We start from the raw sequence: 19,092 nt of genomic DNA, 5'->3' as shown, positions 1-19,092 counted from the left end.
CGCGTTTAGACAAAGGAAATTTAAGGTTGTCATAGACTTGTCTATTGATAGTCTATAGAACGTCTTTACACAAAGGAAATAAAGGTGGTTAGATACTTATGAGTATAAATTGACAACACACTCTCTATAGGCAAAAGTAAATTAGGACAGTTATAGGAATTAAGGTAGCTTGAGAGTTTAGTCTATAAATAATCTATAGACCGTCTATATACAAAGGAAAATTGAGGCTGTTATAAGCTTATAGTCTATAGAACGTCTGTAGATAAAAGAAAATTAAGGTGGTTATAGAGTTTAGTCTATAAATAGTCAATAGCATGTCTATAGACAAAAGTAAATTAGGAAACTTATAGGCTTCAGTGCACAGATAGTCTACAGACGAGTAATATAAAAAGAAGAATTACGGCTGTCTTATACTAGTCTATAGATACTCTGTAGACCGTCTATAGGCAAAAGGAAATTAAGACGGTTATAGACTTTAGTGTATAGATGGTATATGAACTGTCTATAGACAAAAGAAGAATGGTAAAGGATGGCTACAGAACCTATAAAAAGTATACAGAAAGTCCATTTTTATAACGGTTTACCATTCCCACTGCACATGAGGTTCAACACCCCTTTTGGAATCAGGAAAAGAAACCTTTTCTTAGTGCGGTATTCAACCACGACGCATAAAGTAGTGCTAATGAAAGCTGCGGCATAGGTAAAGGAAAAACCACAACGCTGTGATGCATGTTTATGGTGATGAATATGTTGTACTAAGCCACCAGCATGTACGCAAGCGTTTATGCATCAGTGTGCATCTTTGAATATTGTCCTGGAAGTTAGTATGTGAAACAAGGTTGGCCTTTAGTTTTGTTTCATCTTGCTTTCTTTCGCAGACGGGTGCTCTATGCACATGACAAGCATTGCGGCCGGAGCCCTCGCCTCCTACTTGAAAATTTTTTATCACACTCACCGTGACCAGAAGATCTGTTAATGGGGGAAAGCTGGGAACGGTGATGATGGTTCTCAACGGCAGCAAGAATGAATACATGTGATTCTGTGATTGCATTGTTCTCTTCAAAAAGTAAAAAAAGAGCAGGCCGTCGCTGCGTTGAAGCCTAAACGTGCGGAAGTATGGTGTGGCAAAATTTTGAGCAACCGGGAACATCAGTTTTGAAAGTTGGTCTATGTCCCCCTCAAAAAAAAAAATCGCAGTAGTTACCACAATGCACTTGCTATTCATCGTCAGCATTACTGGCTGTTAATAATTTTACCGTGCTCAAACACAAATCTGTTCATTCAAATTCCAGTTCTCCTTTGTTGTAGCAGCGTTTTCTACACGGAATACATAAAGACCACAGTATTACATTCATTACTAAATAGGGAATTTTTGTTGCCTCTCTCGCTTGCTGGTAATGTCTAACTAATGTTTAACTCTCCTACTTGCGCATAATGCATGTTGTGGGGATCACATGAAGTAAAAGAGAATGTCCCTAAAAACTGCGTAGACCACTACCAAGACGCCTTCGGTGAAGGAGTGATGGCGAATGAGAAACAAACCCGAGCGCCGATGGACCGGTGGAAATCTTGCCGCAAAGCAAGCGAACTTGTCAGGCAGGCTCTTCGACTTCGGCCAGGTCGGGGAGACAATATTTGTGTGATAGCACAGCAACTCGGCTAACACGTCCGCGTGTGTATCTGCCCGAACCATCTCTGAGCATGAGCTGTGTGACGTCACACATAAGCATAGTACATGTACGGCCGCTCGGAATACAGACGATCCTTTTCCCGGCATGCGTGGGTCCTGATATTATAGCAATTTGTTTGCAAGCCATACTAGCAGATATTCCAAGTTAAAACGACAAAGAACACAATGTAATTGGTAACAACAGCTTGGAGCGTAATAACACTGAAGTCACGTATGTTTTAACTCCGTACCTACAAAACAATCGCAACGAACGACGCGACAAGCACAGACAGGATACGCTCCTTGCATCTGTGTCCTTTGTGTTCATTTTTCATGTTCTTTTAGCTCGCTGTTAGGCCAGATATACACTTGAGAGACCAACAGGTCGAAGTCCTCACTGTTCTAACAATAGTAACTCGGAGCGGGTCCAGCCGCATGAAGCGCTAGTTGACAACCGAGACAAAGAGTAAAAAGGGCACATTGTGGCCATGTGCAAGTTTCACCTGCCTTCATTTTTCCGACTGGTTTCTGCTTTTGCAGGACACCTGTTGCAATGTGGAAATCATGATGCTCCCAGGGCTGCTCGTAGGCACTATTATCAGGCTTTATACCGTGTATTGAACAAACATGAGGCTATGCTCGGCTCCAGTATTTACGTACTCTAGCAGGTCCTCCGGCGGGAGGTAAGAGGGGGAATGGTAATTTCGGATTTTCGAGAGGCGCACACTGCAAGCGTTAATGCATGTTTTTCGTGCCATCTGCCGCCTTTCTGAGAAAGCGAACACCGGCGAGAGCAGCCAGGTAAATAACACGGAGTGCGAATTTCCGCTAGCGGAGGCGATTTTCATCAGAATATACGATTTACACACGGAGCTGCATAGACACCGGCCGTAGCAGGCAACGGCACGCGGTCTTAACCCCTGCTGCTCGGTCCCTCAATTTTAAATGCTCATTGCTGTAAAGAAGGTCCGCTAATACGCGGCAGTATACACGGTTGGGCATAAAGTCTCCAATGTGTCAAGCATGCTAAAGCACAAAAGCTTAAACTCCCTCATCTGATTGCAATGGAGCTGGGTCTTTTGTTAGCATGGTTTCGAATTTGTATCCGAATCCAACACCTGTGTTGTTCGAGGTGCAGTTTCGAAAAAAAAAAAAAAAAACGTGCGCGCTAAAATCATGTAGATGCGGTATGTCCGCGCCTATAGTACGTGGCAGGATAGGATTCTGTGCACGACCGCCGTAGTGCAGTCAAGAACTGGAAGCCGTTATCATTGAATACCTCCGCGCAAGACTATATACCCGTTGAGGGCAGCGTTGAGCGGGTACTACTTCTCGCCATTCCAGCGGTACGTTCGGCCGCCGTGCACGTTACCCTTGCTGCAGTTTTCGATAACTGGAGATCTTATGATTTTTGGTGGCTTTTCCGCGTGGTGTTCAAGATTCTAAAGGCATCTGTTGCCTCTTATATCTACCCTAAAAATTGGCAGCAGTACTACTGGCGCCTAGCGCGTTTACGCGGAGGGTGACCGTAGAGTAAAATCAATCTAAAAGTGACCGCTTTTGAGCAGACCTAGTAGGAGAAACTGAGATACAGCAGTTCATATTGGCAAGATGGCAGAACAGAAAGATAAGTAGAGCTGGCTCGTTCAATAGAGCATAATGCAGTGCACTTTTTATTGACGAATAAGGCGCCGGACGCAGGCTATCTGTAAAGCAGCCGAGATAGCAGACAACAGGCGAGCCGCACTGGGCAGCAGCATAGTGGCTATGGGAAGAAATTTGCTTGTAACGCAGTTGTCATTTATACCAGAAACTCAGTATTGGCAAAATATCCTCAAAAATGGTTAATGCTTTACATTCCTCTACCCCATCGCTTGGCATGAATGGGAACAAACAATTATAGCGCATTTTTCTGACGCCGGCATACAGGCTGGCAGGCCGGCCCTGAGAAGCGCACCCGTCTTAATGACGCTTGCATGGCCGCGGCGCACATAAAAGCCTACCCAACATCCTCCTCTTCGCTCAGGTCGTCGTAGTACATTGAGAATAGCACTTTAGAGGACCGATTGCAGGAGACGTGGTGAAAGCAGACGAAACTCTCAAAAGCGCGCGAACAACGTCATTCCTGAGAGTTTTCGCATCAGACGAGAACCTAACGAGAAGGCTACCCGCAGGTCATGCTTGTAAGTGTGAACAATGGTTCTGACGAGCTGCTGCCTGGTGGCAAGCGCATGCTAGTCGCATGCTCTTTGCGACCCGCAAGTGTGAATGGGCCCTAATGTTCACTCCCTGAATTGCTAGTCAAGGCCTTAGTTGTTTCTGCGGCTTTTAGTTGACTCTGACATATCCATGTCTAGATTTCGGAAGTACGCAGTGCTGAACATTTTTGTGCTTTTGTGGTTTCCTCTCAGTTGCCCAGGCATGGGCTTCGGCAGGGCATATGCAATGCGAAATCAAGGTGATAGAAGATCCTGTACGGTAGCTCAATGAATTCTAAAGAAGGCAAGCGTAGCAGGGGTGCCGCAAATTGATTTGCGCGGATGAGATGAAGTTTGCGGGTGTAATATGGCCACCGCTAGCACAGGACCACGTTAATTGGAAGAATTGTGGAAAAGCCTTACACCTACAGTGGGCGTAGGTAGGCAGATGGCGATCATGATACAATTCATACTTACGTTCTTCTTTAAGCGCTCGCCTTGACAGGGTACATGTTTATACTGACTCGTCATCTATTCTGCGATCGCAATAAAAACAAATGCGAACAGAGTGGCACCTAGGTGTTCTGCTTTGCGAATTTATTTTTATTATCATTGCTACTGAATGGCAAGAAATTGGCTGTGGTTTAGCTCAGGTTAAACGTGGAGTGAAGCGGTAGCTACAGCTGGCCGAGTGGAACTCCTTCAGTCGAAATGCAAATTCAGTATTTCGCCGCTCCGTTTCGCTGGGCGTTCCTTCTTCATCTTAGTCCCTGAACATGGATTCACTTCCGTCCCCTCTCCACTCCTCCCTCACTCGGTTTCTCCGGCGCGCTGCGCCGCCGGCAGCTGCTACACACCACGTGACCACCCAAGTGACCAGCCACGGCTCCGCCACGCTGAAGGCTCGAAATGCTAGCGTAATGTAGGCGCGCGGCGCGCACACCAGCTGCGTGCTCTGCCGTCACTCCGCGCATGCACACAACTGACGAGGCGGGCGGCGTCTGCTCCGCCGTTGGCGCAGCAGCGAGCCGCGCGGCGCGCACACCAACTGCGGGCTATGATGCCACTCCACGCATGCGCACCCCTGGCGGAGCCGGTGTACCGCGGCTCAGCGCCCAGCCACGCTGACCTCGTGAAGCGGCTGGCGTATAGTAGCTATCGTTGCAAAAGAACTACGTACAGTTGTCCATGATTGCTTCCCAGACTACTCAATCATAGTTTTGTTCTTATTCATGTGGAAGCGGCATGAAAAGAAAATTAGAAATTAGAAGCTTGTAAGCGCCGCTCTCTTCGCATTTCCTGGGAATATTCTGTAGTGCTCATATTCTTCAGAAATCACATCAGGGTGCTGATCACAGAGGCAGGTAAAGCCTGCTGTTGTAACGAATCACTGAAATCAACGGGAAGACGAGAACACGTGGAAAGTGACTGAACGGTCTGCTCACGGCGTGCGGGACAGTTCTTCCTTTTCTATGAGACACCTGCCTCATGCCTCTCATGCGCGTGGGTGAAAAGTAATCCCTCGTGGGTAACCAGTCGTGGAGGACATAGTTGCTGCATGGAGGGTGGTAGAATGCGAGGCTTCCATGCGTCTACCAATTAGGGAAGACACTTCGAACCACTCAGCACTACACAATCAATAAAAATGGCGAGATTGGTCCAAAACGGCACCGCCAATTATAGGTATGATTGCCCTCCCCCTGTCCGCAGCACAAACTTTATATTACAGCTTCCATTTTACCTGTCAACTTCTTCCCTACTTCAACACTGAAATCATTTATTAAATGAGTGAATGGAGGGCTTATTTTGCTAAACAACATTTCTAAGCGTTTGTAGAAACCTTCTACTGTCTCACCTCGTAATTTCTTGTGCTGCACTACAAGTAGTCTATACCTGTTATTAAACGTCATTACGATATCTACTACGCCTTCACGCCTTCAATATACTGGAGAACTGAATTAAGCTTCGCCTTTTTCTGTGTGGAATAAGAATCTTGCTTGCTGTTCCCTGCTCTCTATGAGTCACAAAAACTAGAACAAATTTAATCCCCGTTATTTTTCAGGCAGCACAGCTATCGAATGCGCTCCTTAGTAGTGATCTCAAATTATACGTTTCCATGTTCGGTTTTGAAGGGCGACTTGCCTGCATGCAGACCTTTTGGGGATCTTCGGCTGAACCGACCCGTTATCGTTGCCACTGAGAACCACTGCAACAGATTCGGTGATCTGGACACATTATTCATCCTTGATGCTCGTCATGAAGCCCAATCTGTACGGTTAAACATACCAGCTAACTCCGCTCTTATATATATATATATATATATATGAGAGAAGCCAACAGCCACAGAAACCAAGGAGCACAGGAAATTTCTTTTTTTTTAGTTAATTTTTTTTTTGTGGTGATGATCAAGTAAGAATATTATATTCAGTAATATTCTTACTTGATCAACACCACAAAAAAAATAATTAAAAAAAAGAAATTCCCTGTGCTCCTTGGTTTCTGTGGCTGTTGGCTTCTCTCGTATTTATAACGAGCCGCTCATCCCCTTCCTTTATATATATATATATATATATATATATATATATATATATATATATATATATATATATATACATACACAAACACACACAGAGAGATATTCGGGGCCTTCCATTAGTGGGGGGAAGCCTTCAAGTTTTCTAGTTCCTAATCTGGACCCCGTTGGTAGAAGCCGCCATCCGGGCCCTTTGGACCAAGGCCCACTGGGCCTGGAGCTCCAAGCAACCGTGAAGGGCTGCCTGCGAGTCCTCTAGGGTAGAGTTGCAGTTTGGAGAAAGGGCTGTGTTTTGCTGGAAGGCCCACACCATATAGTAGGCGTCAGCTACCTCCCCACAGTGCGAGCACCGGCCAGTGACCACAGTGTCGAAATTCATTATAGCCGGCCATATAAGAGCATTCATAAAAAGCACGCTCTTGTCTGCTTTCCCAAACCCTTTTTGCTGTGGATGGGTAGCGCTGGTGTTCATTTTGACAGTGTTTCAGAATTTCATCAAAGCGGAATAAGGGTACCTCACACCGACTCTGATACAGTACTGGGGCAAGAAACCTCAAAAAGAGCATAGGAAGCAATGGCAAAAGTTCGCATTTTTCATGTGAGACTCATCAAAACAGCATTCGTGATATTACACGACAATGACGTTCACCTAATAAGGCGACCCAGAAACAATTACTTTGAGCTAATTGAGCCGCCAACCGGCCGTCGCAATGTATGACCTCTGGTCATGTATTCCTCTGCCAACGGTCTAAAGTGTTTATTCAACCGTTATAAACGTCACTTAGGTGTCAAGGTGCGACTGTACACCTTTTTAATAGGGGGGTAGGTGGAGAGAAATTTGTGCGCTATCAAAGGACGAAAAATCATTAAAGAGAACACAGTTGCGAAAACTACTTTTTCTCAACGAGGTTCAACAGGTGCATTCTTGACATTGCAGGACGATGAACTGCACTACAGTGGATGGCGAGTATTCAATTATCTCGAGTTGATTGACCCCCCCCCCCCCAGCCAACCACAACGCGATTGGTACAAGTACACATGTGGTTCCGCTTAAAAGAGAGCGCGATGTGAGGCTCATTGCTGTAAGCGTTCCGCCGAAGTGAAGATGAGACCATTGCTTTCGATAGCGGTGTTCGGCCTATGTGTCCTGCTGCTGGTGCCAGGATGTCAATGCAATGCGAAGCATCACCTTACGCATGGGGTCATAGATGCATTCAAGGCAAGTGAGGAATTTTTTGCCTTCTCCACATTGAGCTGTATGGCAAGTCGCTACCATCGCTAATAATTAGCACAGAGCGCATAATTTACTTTTTTAAGGAACAGTGTGGCTTTCTCAGTTCACTTCATTCTGAGCAGGGCGGGAGCGAGTTGCAGAAAAGATATGCTTGAGAGTCCAACAACCTAATCCGCATAAAAAAATTCACCATTTCAACTCAAATCCAGCATGCGCATTTAACAGTCGCACATAAATGCCATCAAACACTGTAGAAGCGGACCTTGGTTGTCTATAGCGAGGGACGTATTTGCTGTGTAGTGGGGAGGGGAAGCCGATCTTTCGGTCTTTTTTCTTTTCTTTGCCCTTGATGTAGAAATTGACTGCATACTTCTAGACTTTAAAAAAGATTTTGATTCTGCTCCCTATGCTTTGTTATTGCATAAATGATCTCTCCTTGGTCTTCCCATTTTGCTTGGACTCGGATTTATCAACAGGATTGCATACAGTGCGTCGTAATTAATGACTCACAATCTGATTATGTTGTTGTTACTTCGCGAGTCCTGCAAGAGTCTGGTTTAGGGCCCTTGTTATTTATTGAGTGCATTAATGATATTCTTCATTAATATCATTAATGTAGAATATCATTAATCTCTCGTACAAAATACATCATCATCCTGAATATGCCACTGCAAGGCAAAGGCCTCTCCCATGTCTGTTCAATACGTCTGCATGCAGATGATTGCGTCCTTTATTACTTTAGTAAGTGTTTCTCAGCCATGATTATCTGGAACAAAGTTTGCACTGAACACAGCGCTTGTGTATAAGTGGCAAATGTCTCTCAATCACTCTAAGTGTCAGTTTGTCTTTACGCGTAAGCGCCATCCATGCCTGTTTTATTATACATTATTTACTGTACGGCTGTCGTGAGTTAGTGAGTGAAAACAAATACATTGGGCACTATTTTTAATCTAAAACAACTAACTTGGACTCAGCATATTGAATTTATATCACCAAGGACTCGTAAAACAGTAAATTGTCACCAAGCGCAATTTCAGAAAAGCGCCTGGTAAAATTATATATGCATTACTGCACTAACGTAAGATCTATATTGGAGTACCCCTGTGCCGTCTGGGGTTCACAAACTAAAATTATTTCCGACACACTTGAAAGGGTAGAAAAGCGTGAGCTCGATTTGTTTGTAATAATTATAACCTTACGCCTTTTCTTCCATTACATAAGGATGGGTCGGGATTTTAACTATTAAGCAGGCGCAGAATAATGCGGTTGGACATGCTCTTCAGAATGTATTTCGGCATAGTTTGAGTAAACAGGGAAACTAACTTTTTGCCTCCTTATTTTACGTCTCATAGTAGTACTTATCATTTAAAATAAGAATCCTTCATAATTCAACTTTCCAACCCACCATCAGTAAATGGTATAGACTACGATAAAAAATTGTAAATGCCAGAGTGAAATGCTGTTTCGAGCTCTCTGCTAGGTGTACAACAGCTTGCGCGGTGCATTTTTTTCTTTACTTGTTGTTTCCTATTTTCCGTTTTTTCATTGCTGTGTTATTACATTTTTCTTGTTTTTCTTTCCTTACATAAGCCGCATTCAAATATTATGTGTTCTTTTCCCCCTGCAATGACGCTTTCGGGCACTGAAGGTATTGTGAACAAAAAATAAATATATACAGATTTCATCGGAAAATTGGGCACGGCCAAAAAGACGCTTTCGTGTTTCGATCTGATCAAACATTTCGCTGCCGATGGTGTAATTTATCTTAAAACTGGTTGTAATGGCTATAGGCATGACCTTCAATCTTATCTCGACTATGTGAAAGTACGCTGTTCTACCTGGCTCATGCAATATTATTCGTTTGAACATAAAATTTGCGTCTTACTAACCTAATGTCTCGAATTCAAACACCGTATTCCTTAAAAAATACTCCGCTCGAGTTAGTAACGACGTCTGAGTACCTCGGACATCACCTTTATTCGGGCCTAGCGTGAAACCATCATATTAACCTTATTCTTGCGTCCTCTAATCGGTAATTAGGTCTCTTTAAAGATAAAGCACGCTGTCTCCAATCTCCCTCCCAACACCTGTTCTCAAGAGACTTATTCGACCTAAATTGAGTATGCCTCTGTTGTATGTACCCTCATCAAGCGCACTCAATAACGCCTAATGATGGCAGACTCGGGCAGTTCGTTTTGTTTACTCTGATTACGCTCGTTACATCAGCTTCCCAGCCTAAAAGAATGCGCAGGTGTTTAAGAATTTTATCTCCGCCGTTACGTTGCACGGACATAATTTTTCAAAAACTGTATTACCTCACCAATTTACGAGTTTTCCTGCTAGCATTCTTCCATTATTGACAGACGCGAACATCTAGAGAGGCTAGAATGACGTACATTGAACAAAGTGCAATGATTCATAGCACATAATATAATTGTTGCTTTTACCTGCAGCCTCCGCAACAGGGGCATCTCTACACCTCTCCCTGCCTTGCTAAAATAGAAAAACTTATGTGGCGCCTAATGGCTGTGGTGCAAAATTTTATTTCGGGGCAGATTTTTAGCGATTTCGACTATGGAGTTGCCATTCTGGACATTGATCAGGACGGAAAACTGGACTGCCTGACCGCCAGGCGAACAGAATTCGACAACAATGGCCCAAGCGCCACGTACGTCTGGATTCTGCCAGGACTCAACGGCAAAGAAAAGTAAGCGTTAAGGTCCTACGTTTTGGCTGAGTGGAAGCGTTGCTGTGGTTTGTTTATAGCAGACAATTCAGGAGCTTGTGCTCTGACCAATTTATTACCTTGTGCATAATTAATTTCTCTGTGTGGCTGTATCTCCTTCCACTCTGATATATCGGAAAGCTTTACACACCAGCACTAATTCTCTCAGCCGGCGCTTCTAAGGGTGACAAAATAACGCGCAACATTTTTGATTAAAAGAAAAGTGATTTGGGTTAAGAATGTCTGGGCTATTTATCTCACGCAGATTTTTATGTGCATCCGGTGAGGCATCTGCTAATACAGGTGTTCCCCCAGAAGTTTTATTTCGATAGTGAGGCAGTAAGAAGGTATCATAGGAAGGGACCAAGGGTCGGGTTGGTGTAGAAAACTGTGACTTAAAAATATGTTGTCGTTTGCGGAACCTTTTGCTTTGCACTAACTGTGGCCTCCAGTGTCGATGAAAAGAAGCGTTTGCACATAGCTGACTTGAATTTTAAATCTGAATTCATTTACACTTATTTGCAAAAAACGTTTAAACAACAGTACACATCGGAACGAGCTCAAGGATAGGGCAGAATAAGATGCTCTTCGGTGGCAACTTGGAAACATTCTGCCCTGCCCAGTGTTGAATCTTTTTTTTTAAGACTACCTCTCTAAACATAAACTCTCTAATGATTTCGTGATTGTCCCCCGAAAATTTCAAAGTGAACGCTTTCGCGTGCCTTTGGCGTTTGCCGCCCTCCGAAAGAGGTACACCGGTCATTTTCACAGAGTCATTTTAACAGCAAGCACCAGTCATATAGCTTCAACTGCAGACATCGCTGTGACCATCCCTGGATATACAGTACAAGGATTTGCATTGGGCTCAATTTCTAGAGATCGCGGCCGGAGATTTTACGAAGCACTTGAGCGATTCTACAAAATCAATATCGTCAAGCAGTACTTGACAGTCACCAACTCAGGCAGGCTTAGGGAAGGTAACTTCAGATGAAGTTGCTTAATACCTTAAAATCCGGGGCTCAATCTTGAAATATAATAGCGCAGAGTGTAATTCGCCCACGACGTATTACGCTAAATATACCTATTCCACACTGTGGGCAAAAGCGCGCACAAAATGTTCTCTTTCACTCCATTTGCGTAAAATAAATTTTAAATACAGATGTACGGGACATAATTAAGTCACGTCGCTCTTTGAAAATTTGAATTGATGCCCTCACAGCAAACAAGCGAAATTGATCACGCAGGAAAGCCAGCACCTAATCCACCATGAGCAATGTTACCTCATATTCTGTATTGAAAACTGACACATTTACAAGCATCGGATATAAAAATCTGCTCCAACAGCCTCCGTACAGATCGCAAAACTACAAGTGTAGAGAGGAATCATATATCACCATATATAAAATTATAAGCATTTAATCTGTTCTTGCCCGTTTTTCAGAAAAAACGTAACCTTCCACGTTCGGGCGGGGTCAGCGCCTAACCAGCCCGTGTTCACGGTCGGCGACGGTAAATATGTCTCCAACAAAAATTCACCAGAGCAATAGCACTGTTTGAAGGTCCTTTTATGTTTCTTCTCTACTTGATATTATCTCCCCTACAGCCCCTGTAGACAGTCATTTAGAAAAATAGTTATGGAATTTTGCGACTATTGCTGTGCGTGGTTCCTTTGAGCTCATTGTAATATAACTGAGTATGGTTATAGGCTCATGTAATGAACGCAACTAAATGAACGGAACTAGGCTCATTTAAATACGTCATGTAGCCGCACGCGGTGCGCTCGCATAAAACCACTGCATCCCTCCTCGCTGCTAAGAGGTTCCTAATCTTGGACGGTATCCATGTTAACGATCCCTAGTGAGGTGGGATCGTATCCGGTGACTTGGCCTTGGACCGCCATATCCGGGGAATCCCCGAGGAAACCCTGAACGCAGCCGGCAAAGGCCTTGCCACCGTTAGGCTTCGCGCCGCAGAGGTGTGGCGAGGTTTTCAATGCACAGAAAATTAAACAAAATTCAGCGCACCTTGGCAAATGTGGTGCCCACGGATGCGGCTTAGGTTGCCGGAGACGATGGTGCCAAGCTTGCTTGGGGAAAGAGTTGAGGACCGCACATAACAGCGATCATGGCAGAGCCGACGTTGTATGCGACCGCTCCAGCTGCCGACCACCGCGTCCCTCCTGCGGAGGTAGATGCTAGTGAGGGTACGCGTTCCTTCCTTTTGGCCGGGGCCAGTGACTAATGCACGGAGTGTAGCATAGAAGTGAAGGATTCCGATTGCTTGGATTGTGCTTGGAGGGTGGTAAGAATCTGGAGAACCGAAGTCTCTAGCTGAACCAAGCGAGTGTGGTGTGCCTGTGTGGTGGTTTCGACAAGATCAGCCAAAGGGGCGACCTGGGTGGTGGAGGAAGGAGTGGTGAACATGGCAAGGTGTTCATTTAGCTTGGTAAGCTGGGAATTAAGAGAGGAGGCCTTTGTCTGGAGAGTTTGAGGCAACGCATGGATCTGCTGTTGTAGATTGTGGGAAATGTGCTGCTGCTCTCCCTGCTGGCGTTCCAGCATTGCGAGCCGGAGGTCGAAGGCGCGGCTCTCGTCTGTCAAGGATGGAGAGGCTGGTGTAGAGGAAGAGAGGGACGCTGACACCGAGGATCCTTCAACTTTGGCGGCGTAGGGGCCGGGTGGTGACGTGATCGGAGCAGATGGAGGATCATGATTAGAGGATGACGACGGGGTGGATTGTGTGGCGCGGTGCAAAGCTAGGCGTCGGAGGTACGCAGCTTTGGCACACTCGCATTGTTTAGCGAGGAGGGATGGGCATGTCGGGTCGAGGGAGGGGTGGGTGTTTACCTGGCAATGAACGCACCAGGGCTGGACACATACATGAGCGGAAGGGTGGGCGGATACAGGAGCAGCACAGCGACGGCACTTGGCCTGAACGCTGTGCTGGAGGCATACGTTAGCGCAGTGTACTAGAGCGAGACAACGGGTGCAGGTGTTAGGCTTTGGTTTATGAGGACAGCACCGGAAGGCAACGCGTTTAAAATATACAAAATGGGGAATCATGGTACCACCGAAAGTTATGAACACCGACTGAGTGGTGCCCATCATGCGAGCAGCGAGAATATCAGTTGTGAAAGATTCAAGATCGTGTATGAGGCCATCAAGGGTGAAGTAGCCACTAGACGTTATTTATGACGCCAAGGCATGAAATGGGAGGATGAGGGGCATATGTTTTGATGTTGATAGGCTTACCGTGAAGGTCAAGATCGTGTTAGAAAGTAGGAGGTGGGCGGTGAGAGGAGAATTTGTTTTTAAAAACACAAGGCAAAGGCTGGCTTGGCCTGAATGGTTATCTCTGCTCTTGTCTTGGAGGAGAGTTGTGCAGCGGAGATGACTGTGGTGAGCAAGTCGTAGAGAGGCAGCTTGGGAGTGATGGTACCAGGGGGAAGTTGGTTTCCAGAAGTGATGAGCTCGGCGCGGGGTCGGGTGGCGGAAGCAGGCTTACGGCTGGCGCCAGTGATGCTTCAGCCGATTTCCGGGGATGGAGTGTCGTCTACCGGGGACGCCGTAAGGACCATGTCAGCCGACGAGTCGTCAGCCTGAGGCGCAATCTGCGACGTAGGCGCCGGGCTACGGGCCTAGTTTCATCGATAAATGTGGCTGGAATAGGCGCAAAGGCATTGGCGGCGGCGGCGACGAACGCAGCCGGCTACGACGCGTCTATGGGCCCGAAGCTTTTGGCGTCCCTTAGAGGGTGGAGTTGGCTAGCAATGGACGCTGCGGCGAGGACGAACGCTGCCGGCTGCGCCACGGCCGTCGATCAGGAGCTCCCAGCGTCGAATGTGACAAGCATGTGCGCGGTGGCGTGGGCAGTGTTGAACGTAGCAGGGGCTGGCAAGGGCCTGGGCTAGGCCAGAGGCAGGTGAAAGCAGAGCACGATAGGCCGACAGCTAACCAGGGCGGCGTCGCCTAGCCAAACGGAATCGTTCTTCGAGAGAAAATGTACATCGTCTATCAGAGGTACACTTTGAAACTTTGAAACATTTCAAAAAAAGCTAACGAAAAACTTACACACACGAACACACACACACGCACACACACACACACACACATGTATATATATGTCTAAGCAAACAAGGGAAGGGGAATAAGGGGCTCGTTACAAGTATGAGAGAAGTCAATAGCCACAGAAACCAAGGGACACAGGTTTTTTTTTATTTATTTATCAATTTAGTGGTGTTGATCAATTTATATTACTGAATTTGTTATCCTTTAAGCTAATTGATTAGAAAAGCAGAACAAAAAACAACCACATGCCGCCGGCGGGATCCGAACCCACGACTTCCGAATTACGCGTCCGGTGCTCTACTGCTGAGCTACGGCGACGGCTGTCAAACCTTCTGCCTTCTGGGGAATTTTATGTTTACAAATAACCTAATCTTGGGAGTGTTCACCAGCGCCACCCACGTTCTTAAGCGGCGGACGTAGTACGTTCTTAGTTACCGCTGGTGTGACGTGGAACTTAATTGAACAACGAGGGTGGAAGCTGTGTGAGTACCCTCTTATGCTTCCTATGGTGTCAAGGCAGCCAGAACCGAGGCCCTCACTTCGCAATTAAGCAAACAAGGGAAGGCGAATGAGGGGTTCGTTATTGGTATGAGAGAAGCCAACAGCCACAGAAACCAAAACACATAGGGGATTTTTTTAATTTACCTATTTATTTGGTGCTGTTTAAATATTTAGAATATTAATGAATATGTTATCTCTTAGAGCTAGTTGATTAGAAAAGCAGAAGAAAAAGCAACCACATGCCGCCGGTTGGAACCGAACCCACGACCTCCGAATTACGCGTCGGTGCTCTACCAACTGAGCTTCGGTGGCGGGTCTCAAATCTGCTTTCGGTAGTATTTATTTTTAGAAGTCACCTAACATTGAAAGTGTTCATCAGCGCCACCCACGTTCATAAGCGGCGGATGGAGTACGTCCTGACTTACCGCTGGTGTGACGTGGAACGTCATCGAACGACGAGGGTGGAAGCTGTGTGAGAACCCTCTTCATATGGAGTCAAGGCTGCCAGAACCGAGGCCATCGCTTCGCAATTAAGGAAACAAGGGAAGGAGAATGAGGGAATGAGGGAGCTAATTGATTAGCTTTGACGGCTAATTGACAGCCGCCGCCGTAGCTCAGAGCACCGGACGCGTAATTCGGAGGTCGTGGGTGCGGTTCCCATCAGCGGCATGTGATTGTTTTTTTCTTCTGCTTTTCTAATCAATTAGCTTTAAGCGATAAGATATTCAGTAATATTGTAAATTGATCAAAACCACACAATAAATAGATAAATTAAAAAATCCCCTGTTTCCATTGTTTCTGTGGCTGTTGTCTTCTCTCATACTTATAACCAGTCCCTCATTGCCCTTCCCTTGTTTGCTTAATTGCGTAGTGAGGGCCTCGGTTCTCGCTGCCTTGACACCATAGGAGCAAAGAGGGTTCTCACACAGCTTCCACCCTCGTTGTTTGATGAAGTTCCATGTCACACCAGCTGTAACTCAGGACGTACTACGTCCGCCGCTTATGAACGTGGGTGGCGCTGATAAGCACTCCCAAGGTTAGGTGACTTGTAAAAATAAATACTAGCGAAAGCAGATTTGACAGCCGCCGCCGTAGCTCAGTTGGTAGAGCACCGGACGCATAATTCGGAGGTCGTGGGTTCGGTTCCCACCGGCGGCATGTGGTTGTTTTTTCTTCTGCTTTTCTAATCAATTAGCTTTAAGCGATAACATATTCAGTAATAAACCAAATTGAGCAACACCAAAAAATAAATAAATTAAAAAATCCCCTGTGTCCCTTGGTTTCTGTGGATGGCTTCTCTCATATATATATATATATATATATATATATATATATATATATGGGTACGTCGGAGCGCCCAAACGGTAGACGATGTCGGCATTGTAACACAAGTTTTGCCCTTTTTTCTCTACCAATGATTATTGCGATTACTTAGAAGGCTACATAATAGTAATTTTTCTTAAATTACATTACTGTGCATGATGAACGAAAGGTGCAAGTGTTGAAATACAGCTTGTATAAAAGCGAGGAAGGTGAAGCGTGCCAAAGTAGACGGGTGTTCTTTTGTTCATCAACCTAAAGACTTTCATACTCATGCTCTTTTCTGATGATTGGAATGAAAAATATTAGTTTCTGCTGTGCTGTTTTTGTTCAAACATAATGTGCTAAGGGTCAAAGAAGAACTCAATGATAGACAGGAGGGAATTCGCCCAGCTTCTTATGGTTATATCGCAGGTGGAGCCCCTGAGCAAACCGGGAACTTCATATACACGGACTACAAGATGTGCTCTGTTCTTGAGCTTCCATTCGAAGGCGTGCAAGGTAAAAAGAAATAAGCTTGTCAAGAGAAGAAAGAGTTTAGTTATACCGTCTTTCTTGACGAACAAAGAGCAGCATGCGGATCTAAGAAGATACGTGAATCTACCGCGCAGCTGAATTGCATTGCCTTAGCGTAAATTGCATTTTTGTCGCTGAGGTCATCGGCTCTTCAAAACTGTGGCAGACACAGTCGCTATTCTTATTGAGGTTTCTCAGTTATAAAATGTGCTAGGTTTGCCATCAATGTTTTGATAATTAGGGTAAAAAAATAGTACTGTGTAATTCTGAAGATATATTTAGTGCAGTGTAAACTATAAACTCGGGCTCGTTTCCCACCTAAACAGCATTTTTTTCGTATTTTTGTTCTAATTTCTCATTATTACAAAACTCAAGAAGTGGTACAGCGGAGCAACTTCTGGCGACACATTTTCCGGACACTTCCGGCGTCAGCATAGCCATCTAATGATTTCGCATTAAAAACATAAAAAGCGCATGTTCTGAACCAGGGTCAAGTTTTGTAATAGTTCGTAACGAACTTGACGACAAAAGGAAAATTGTTCGTGCCGAAACGTTAGTTACACAACCTGAGGCACCCCCTTACTCCTCTCTGTTCACTTTATGTGTTGCCTCTTTTAGCCGCGTTTGTTTCAAGAGTTGTTGGTTCATTATAAAGACGTATTGCTTTAGGACTATGAAGTATTTTTATGGCGCAAGAATATGTGTAGCCAGAGAGGGCCATGGCACAATGTTTTCATCTAGTCAGGGTGAGCTCAGATACATTTCCCAAGAATTTAATCTTCACGAACCGAAGCAAGAGATCGAAAAAAAGATTGTATCTACAGTATAATTAGGTGCATCCGGCGGCCCTGGTGATCAGATCGCCTGCGGCGCCTGACTACTTCGTATCGCAACACAGAGCACACGGCACCATTATGTGCAGGATGAGAATACATAGCACTTTGCACCTTCATGTGCAATGTGCTGTGAGTTGCGCTATGAAGTAATCCTTTTTTATGCTGAATCAATTATCATTCTTGCCTTTAGGTCCTTAACTACCATTCTTTAATAAAGGGCTAAATACTAACAATATCTTCCATTAGCTGTGAAGTCTTTGGCTATGGGCGTTGTTACTAATGGTACAAAAGAAAAGCATGTATCAGGACGGGAACCTGAGCAAAACGGGCAGGTTGTAGGCGCGGTCATTACACCAATGTATTTGCATATATAAAGAGGAACAAAGAGCGCTTTTTGTTATAAGTTTGCATAGTAACGCTTTCTTTTTTCACGCTGTATCGAATATTATTGCAGGATATTCACATTGGGTTTTCTCGACACTGTTACAGAGTGTATGCTATGGGCGTCGAAGGAGGCTAAAGACAATGTCCCGCAGCACTGCGTCGACCAGTTTGAAGACAACTGCGACTTCAAAAATGTAGCATACAACAAAGACACTTGCAGTCAGTTGGAAGATGACTCCTAAAACCATGTTATCTAAGCATTGCTTCCCAAAATAGGCTTAAGACGAAGTTGTGCTTCGTATACACATTAGACAAAAATAAAGTACCAGTTCCATTGAAACCGCGCCCACAATGCAGACAATTTTCCAATAGGAAAATAATGCGCGCATTTCCACACTTATACACAACTGGTCAGACTGTAATGACGCTTGGCACTGTGGGTAAATAAATAAATAATAAATAACTGTTGTTGCAAGTATGCGATGCATACGTGCAAGAGGGCAATGACTCTATGCCATCTTCTAAATAACTCCGTACTTGTAGGAGGAGGAAACATTTATTACTGCACTGTACTGAACTGGGATAGGAAGATAGAGATGGTACAAAAAAAAAGTCCGACGATGATAAACACAGTTTGCTAAAAACCACAAATGGAGGCGTGTATAAACATGTTGAGAGAAAAAGAATTCGTTAAAATTGTTTTCGCAGGGGTAAAACGGCATTCTCTTAAGGCACTTGTAAACCAAAGATTACAAAATAAAGTTTCCACGATCCATCTATCAGAAGAAGCGGTAAGAACAACACCGATTCACAGGAAAGAATGCAGTTCAAACCAAATAATTTTAACAATGAACATAGGTATCTTAACGGGCCCCCTTCTTTCGTATTTTGACGACTCAATGTACATATCACGCGCGCACTGGAGACACCAATGGTAGCGTAAATAGGTCACCACCGTTTCCACAGGAAGGAATCAAGCAGTCAAGAACTACCAGCGGCACTGTTGTCGCTGCATGACTACAACTTTCACGTACATGCGCTCGCAGTAATACATACAACAAACGAGAATAGAGTACGTACTGCAGAATTCATGAAAAAGCGTGCATAAT

At 44.9% G+C, this 19,092-nt stretch overlaps 1 protein-coding gene and 1 non-coding gene across 2 annotated transcripts; both read left to right on the top strand.

The window, feature by feature from the left end:
- Nucleotides 1-7,505: 7,505 nt before the first annotated feature.
- LOC149342088 (uncharacterized) lies at nt 7,506-18,450 on the top strand. Its single transcript, XM_089546745.1, has 5 exons — nt 7,506-7,619; nt 10,088-10,341; nt 11,801-11,868; nt 16,662-16,748; nt 18,089-18,450. Exons 1-5 carry the CDS (start codon nt 7,506-7,508, stop codon nt 18,223-18,225), a joined length of 660 nt encoding a protein of 219 aa, XP_089402871.1. The 3' UTR covers nt 18,226-18,450.
- On the top strand, nt 16,013-16,085 carry TRNAM-CAU (transfer RNA methionine (anticodon CAU)). Its single transcript has one exon. It is a non-coding gene; the product is annotated as a tRNA-Met (tRNA).
- Nucleotides 18,451-19,092: the final 642 nt, after the last annotated feature.

The sequence above is a fragment of the Amblyomma mixtum genome, chromosome 5, assembly GCF_055824585.1.
Source record: "Amblyomma mixtum isolate Tamu chromosome 5, ASM5582458v1, whole genome shotgun sequence".
Taxonomy (NCBI): Eukaryota; Metazoa; Arthropoda; class Arachnida; order Ixodida; family Ixodidae; genus Amblyomma; species Amblyomma mixtum.
This window is presented reverse-complemented; position numbering and strand designations above follow the sequence as displayed.

Excerpts from the sequence above, each read along its gene's own strand:
- LOC149342088 (XM_089546745.1), top strand. The coding sequence starts at position 7,506 with ATGAGACCATTGCTTTCGATAGCGGTGTTCGGCCTATGTGTCCTGCTG. Across the intron at positions 7,620-10,087 it reads GGGTCATAGATGCATTCAAG|CCTCCGCAACAGGGGCATCT; the intron begins GCAAGTGAGGAA and ends TTTTACCTGCAG. Across the intron at positions 16,749-18,088 it reads TCCATTCGAAGGCGTGCAAG|AGTGTATGCTATGGGCGTCG; the intron begins GTAAAAAGAAAT and ends ACACTGTTACAG.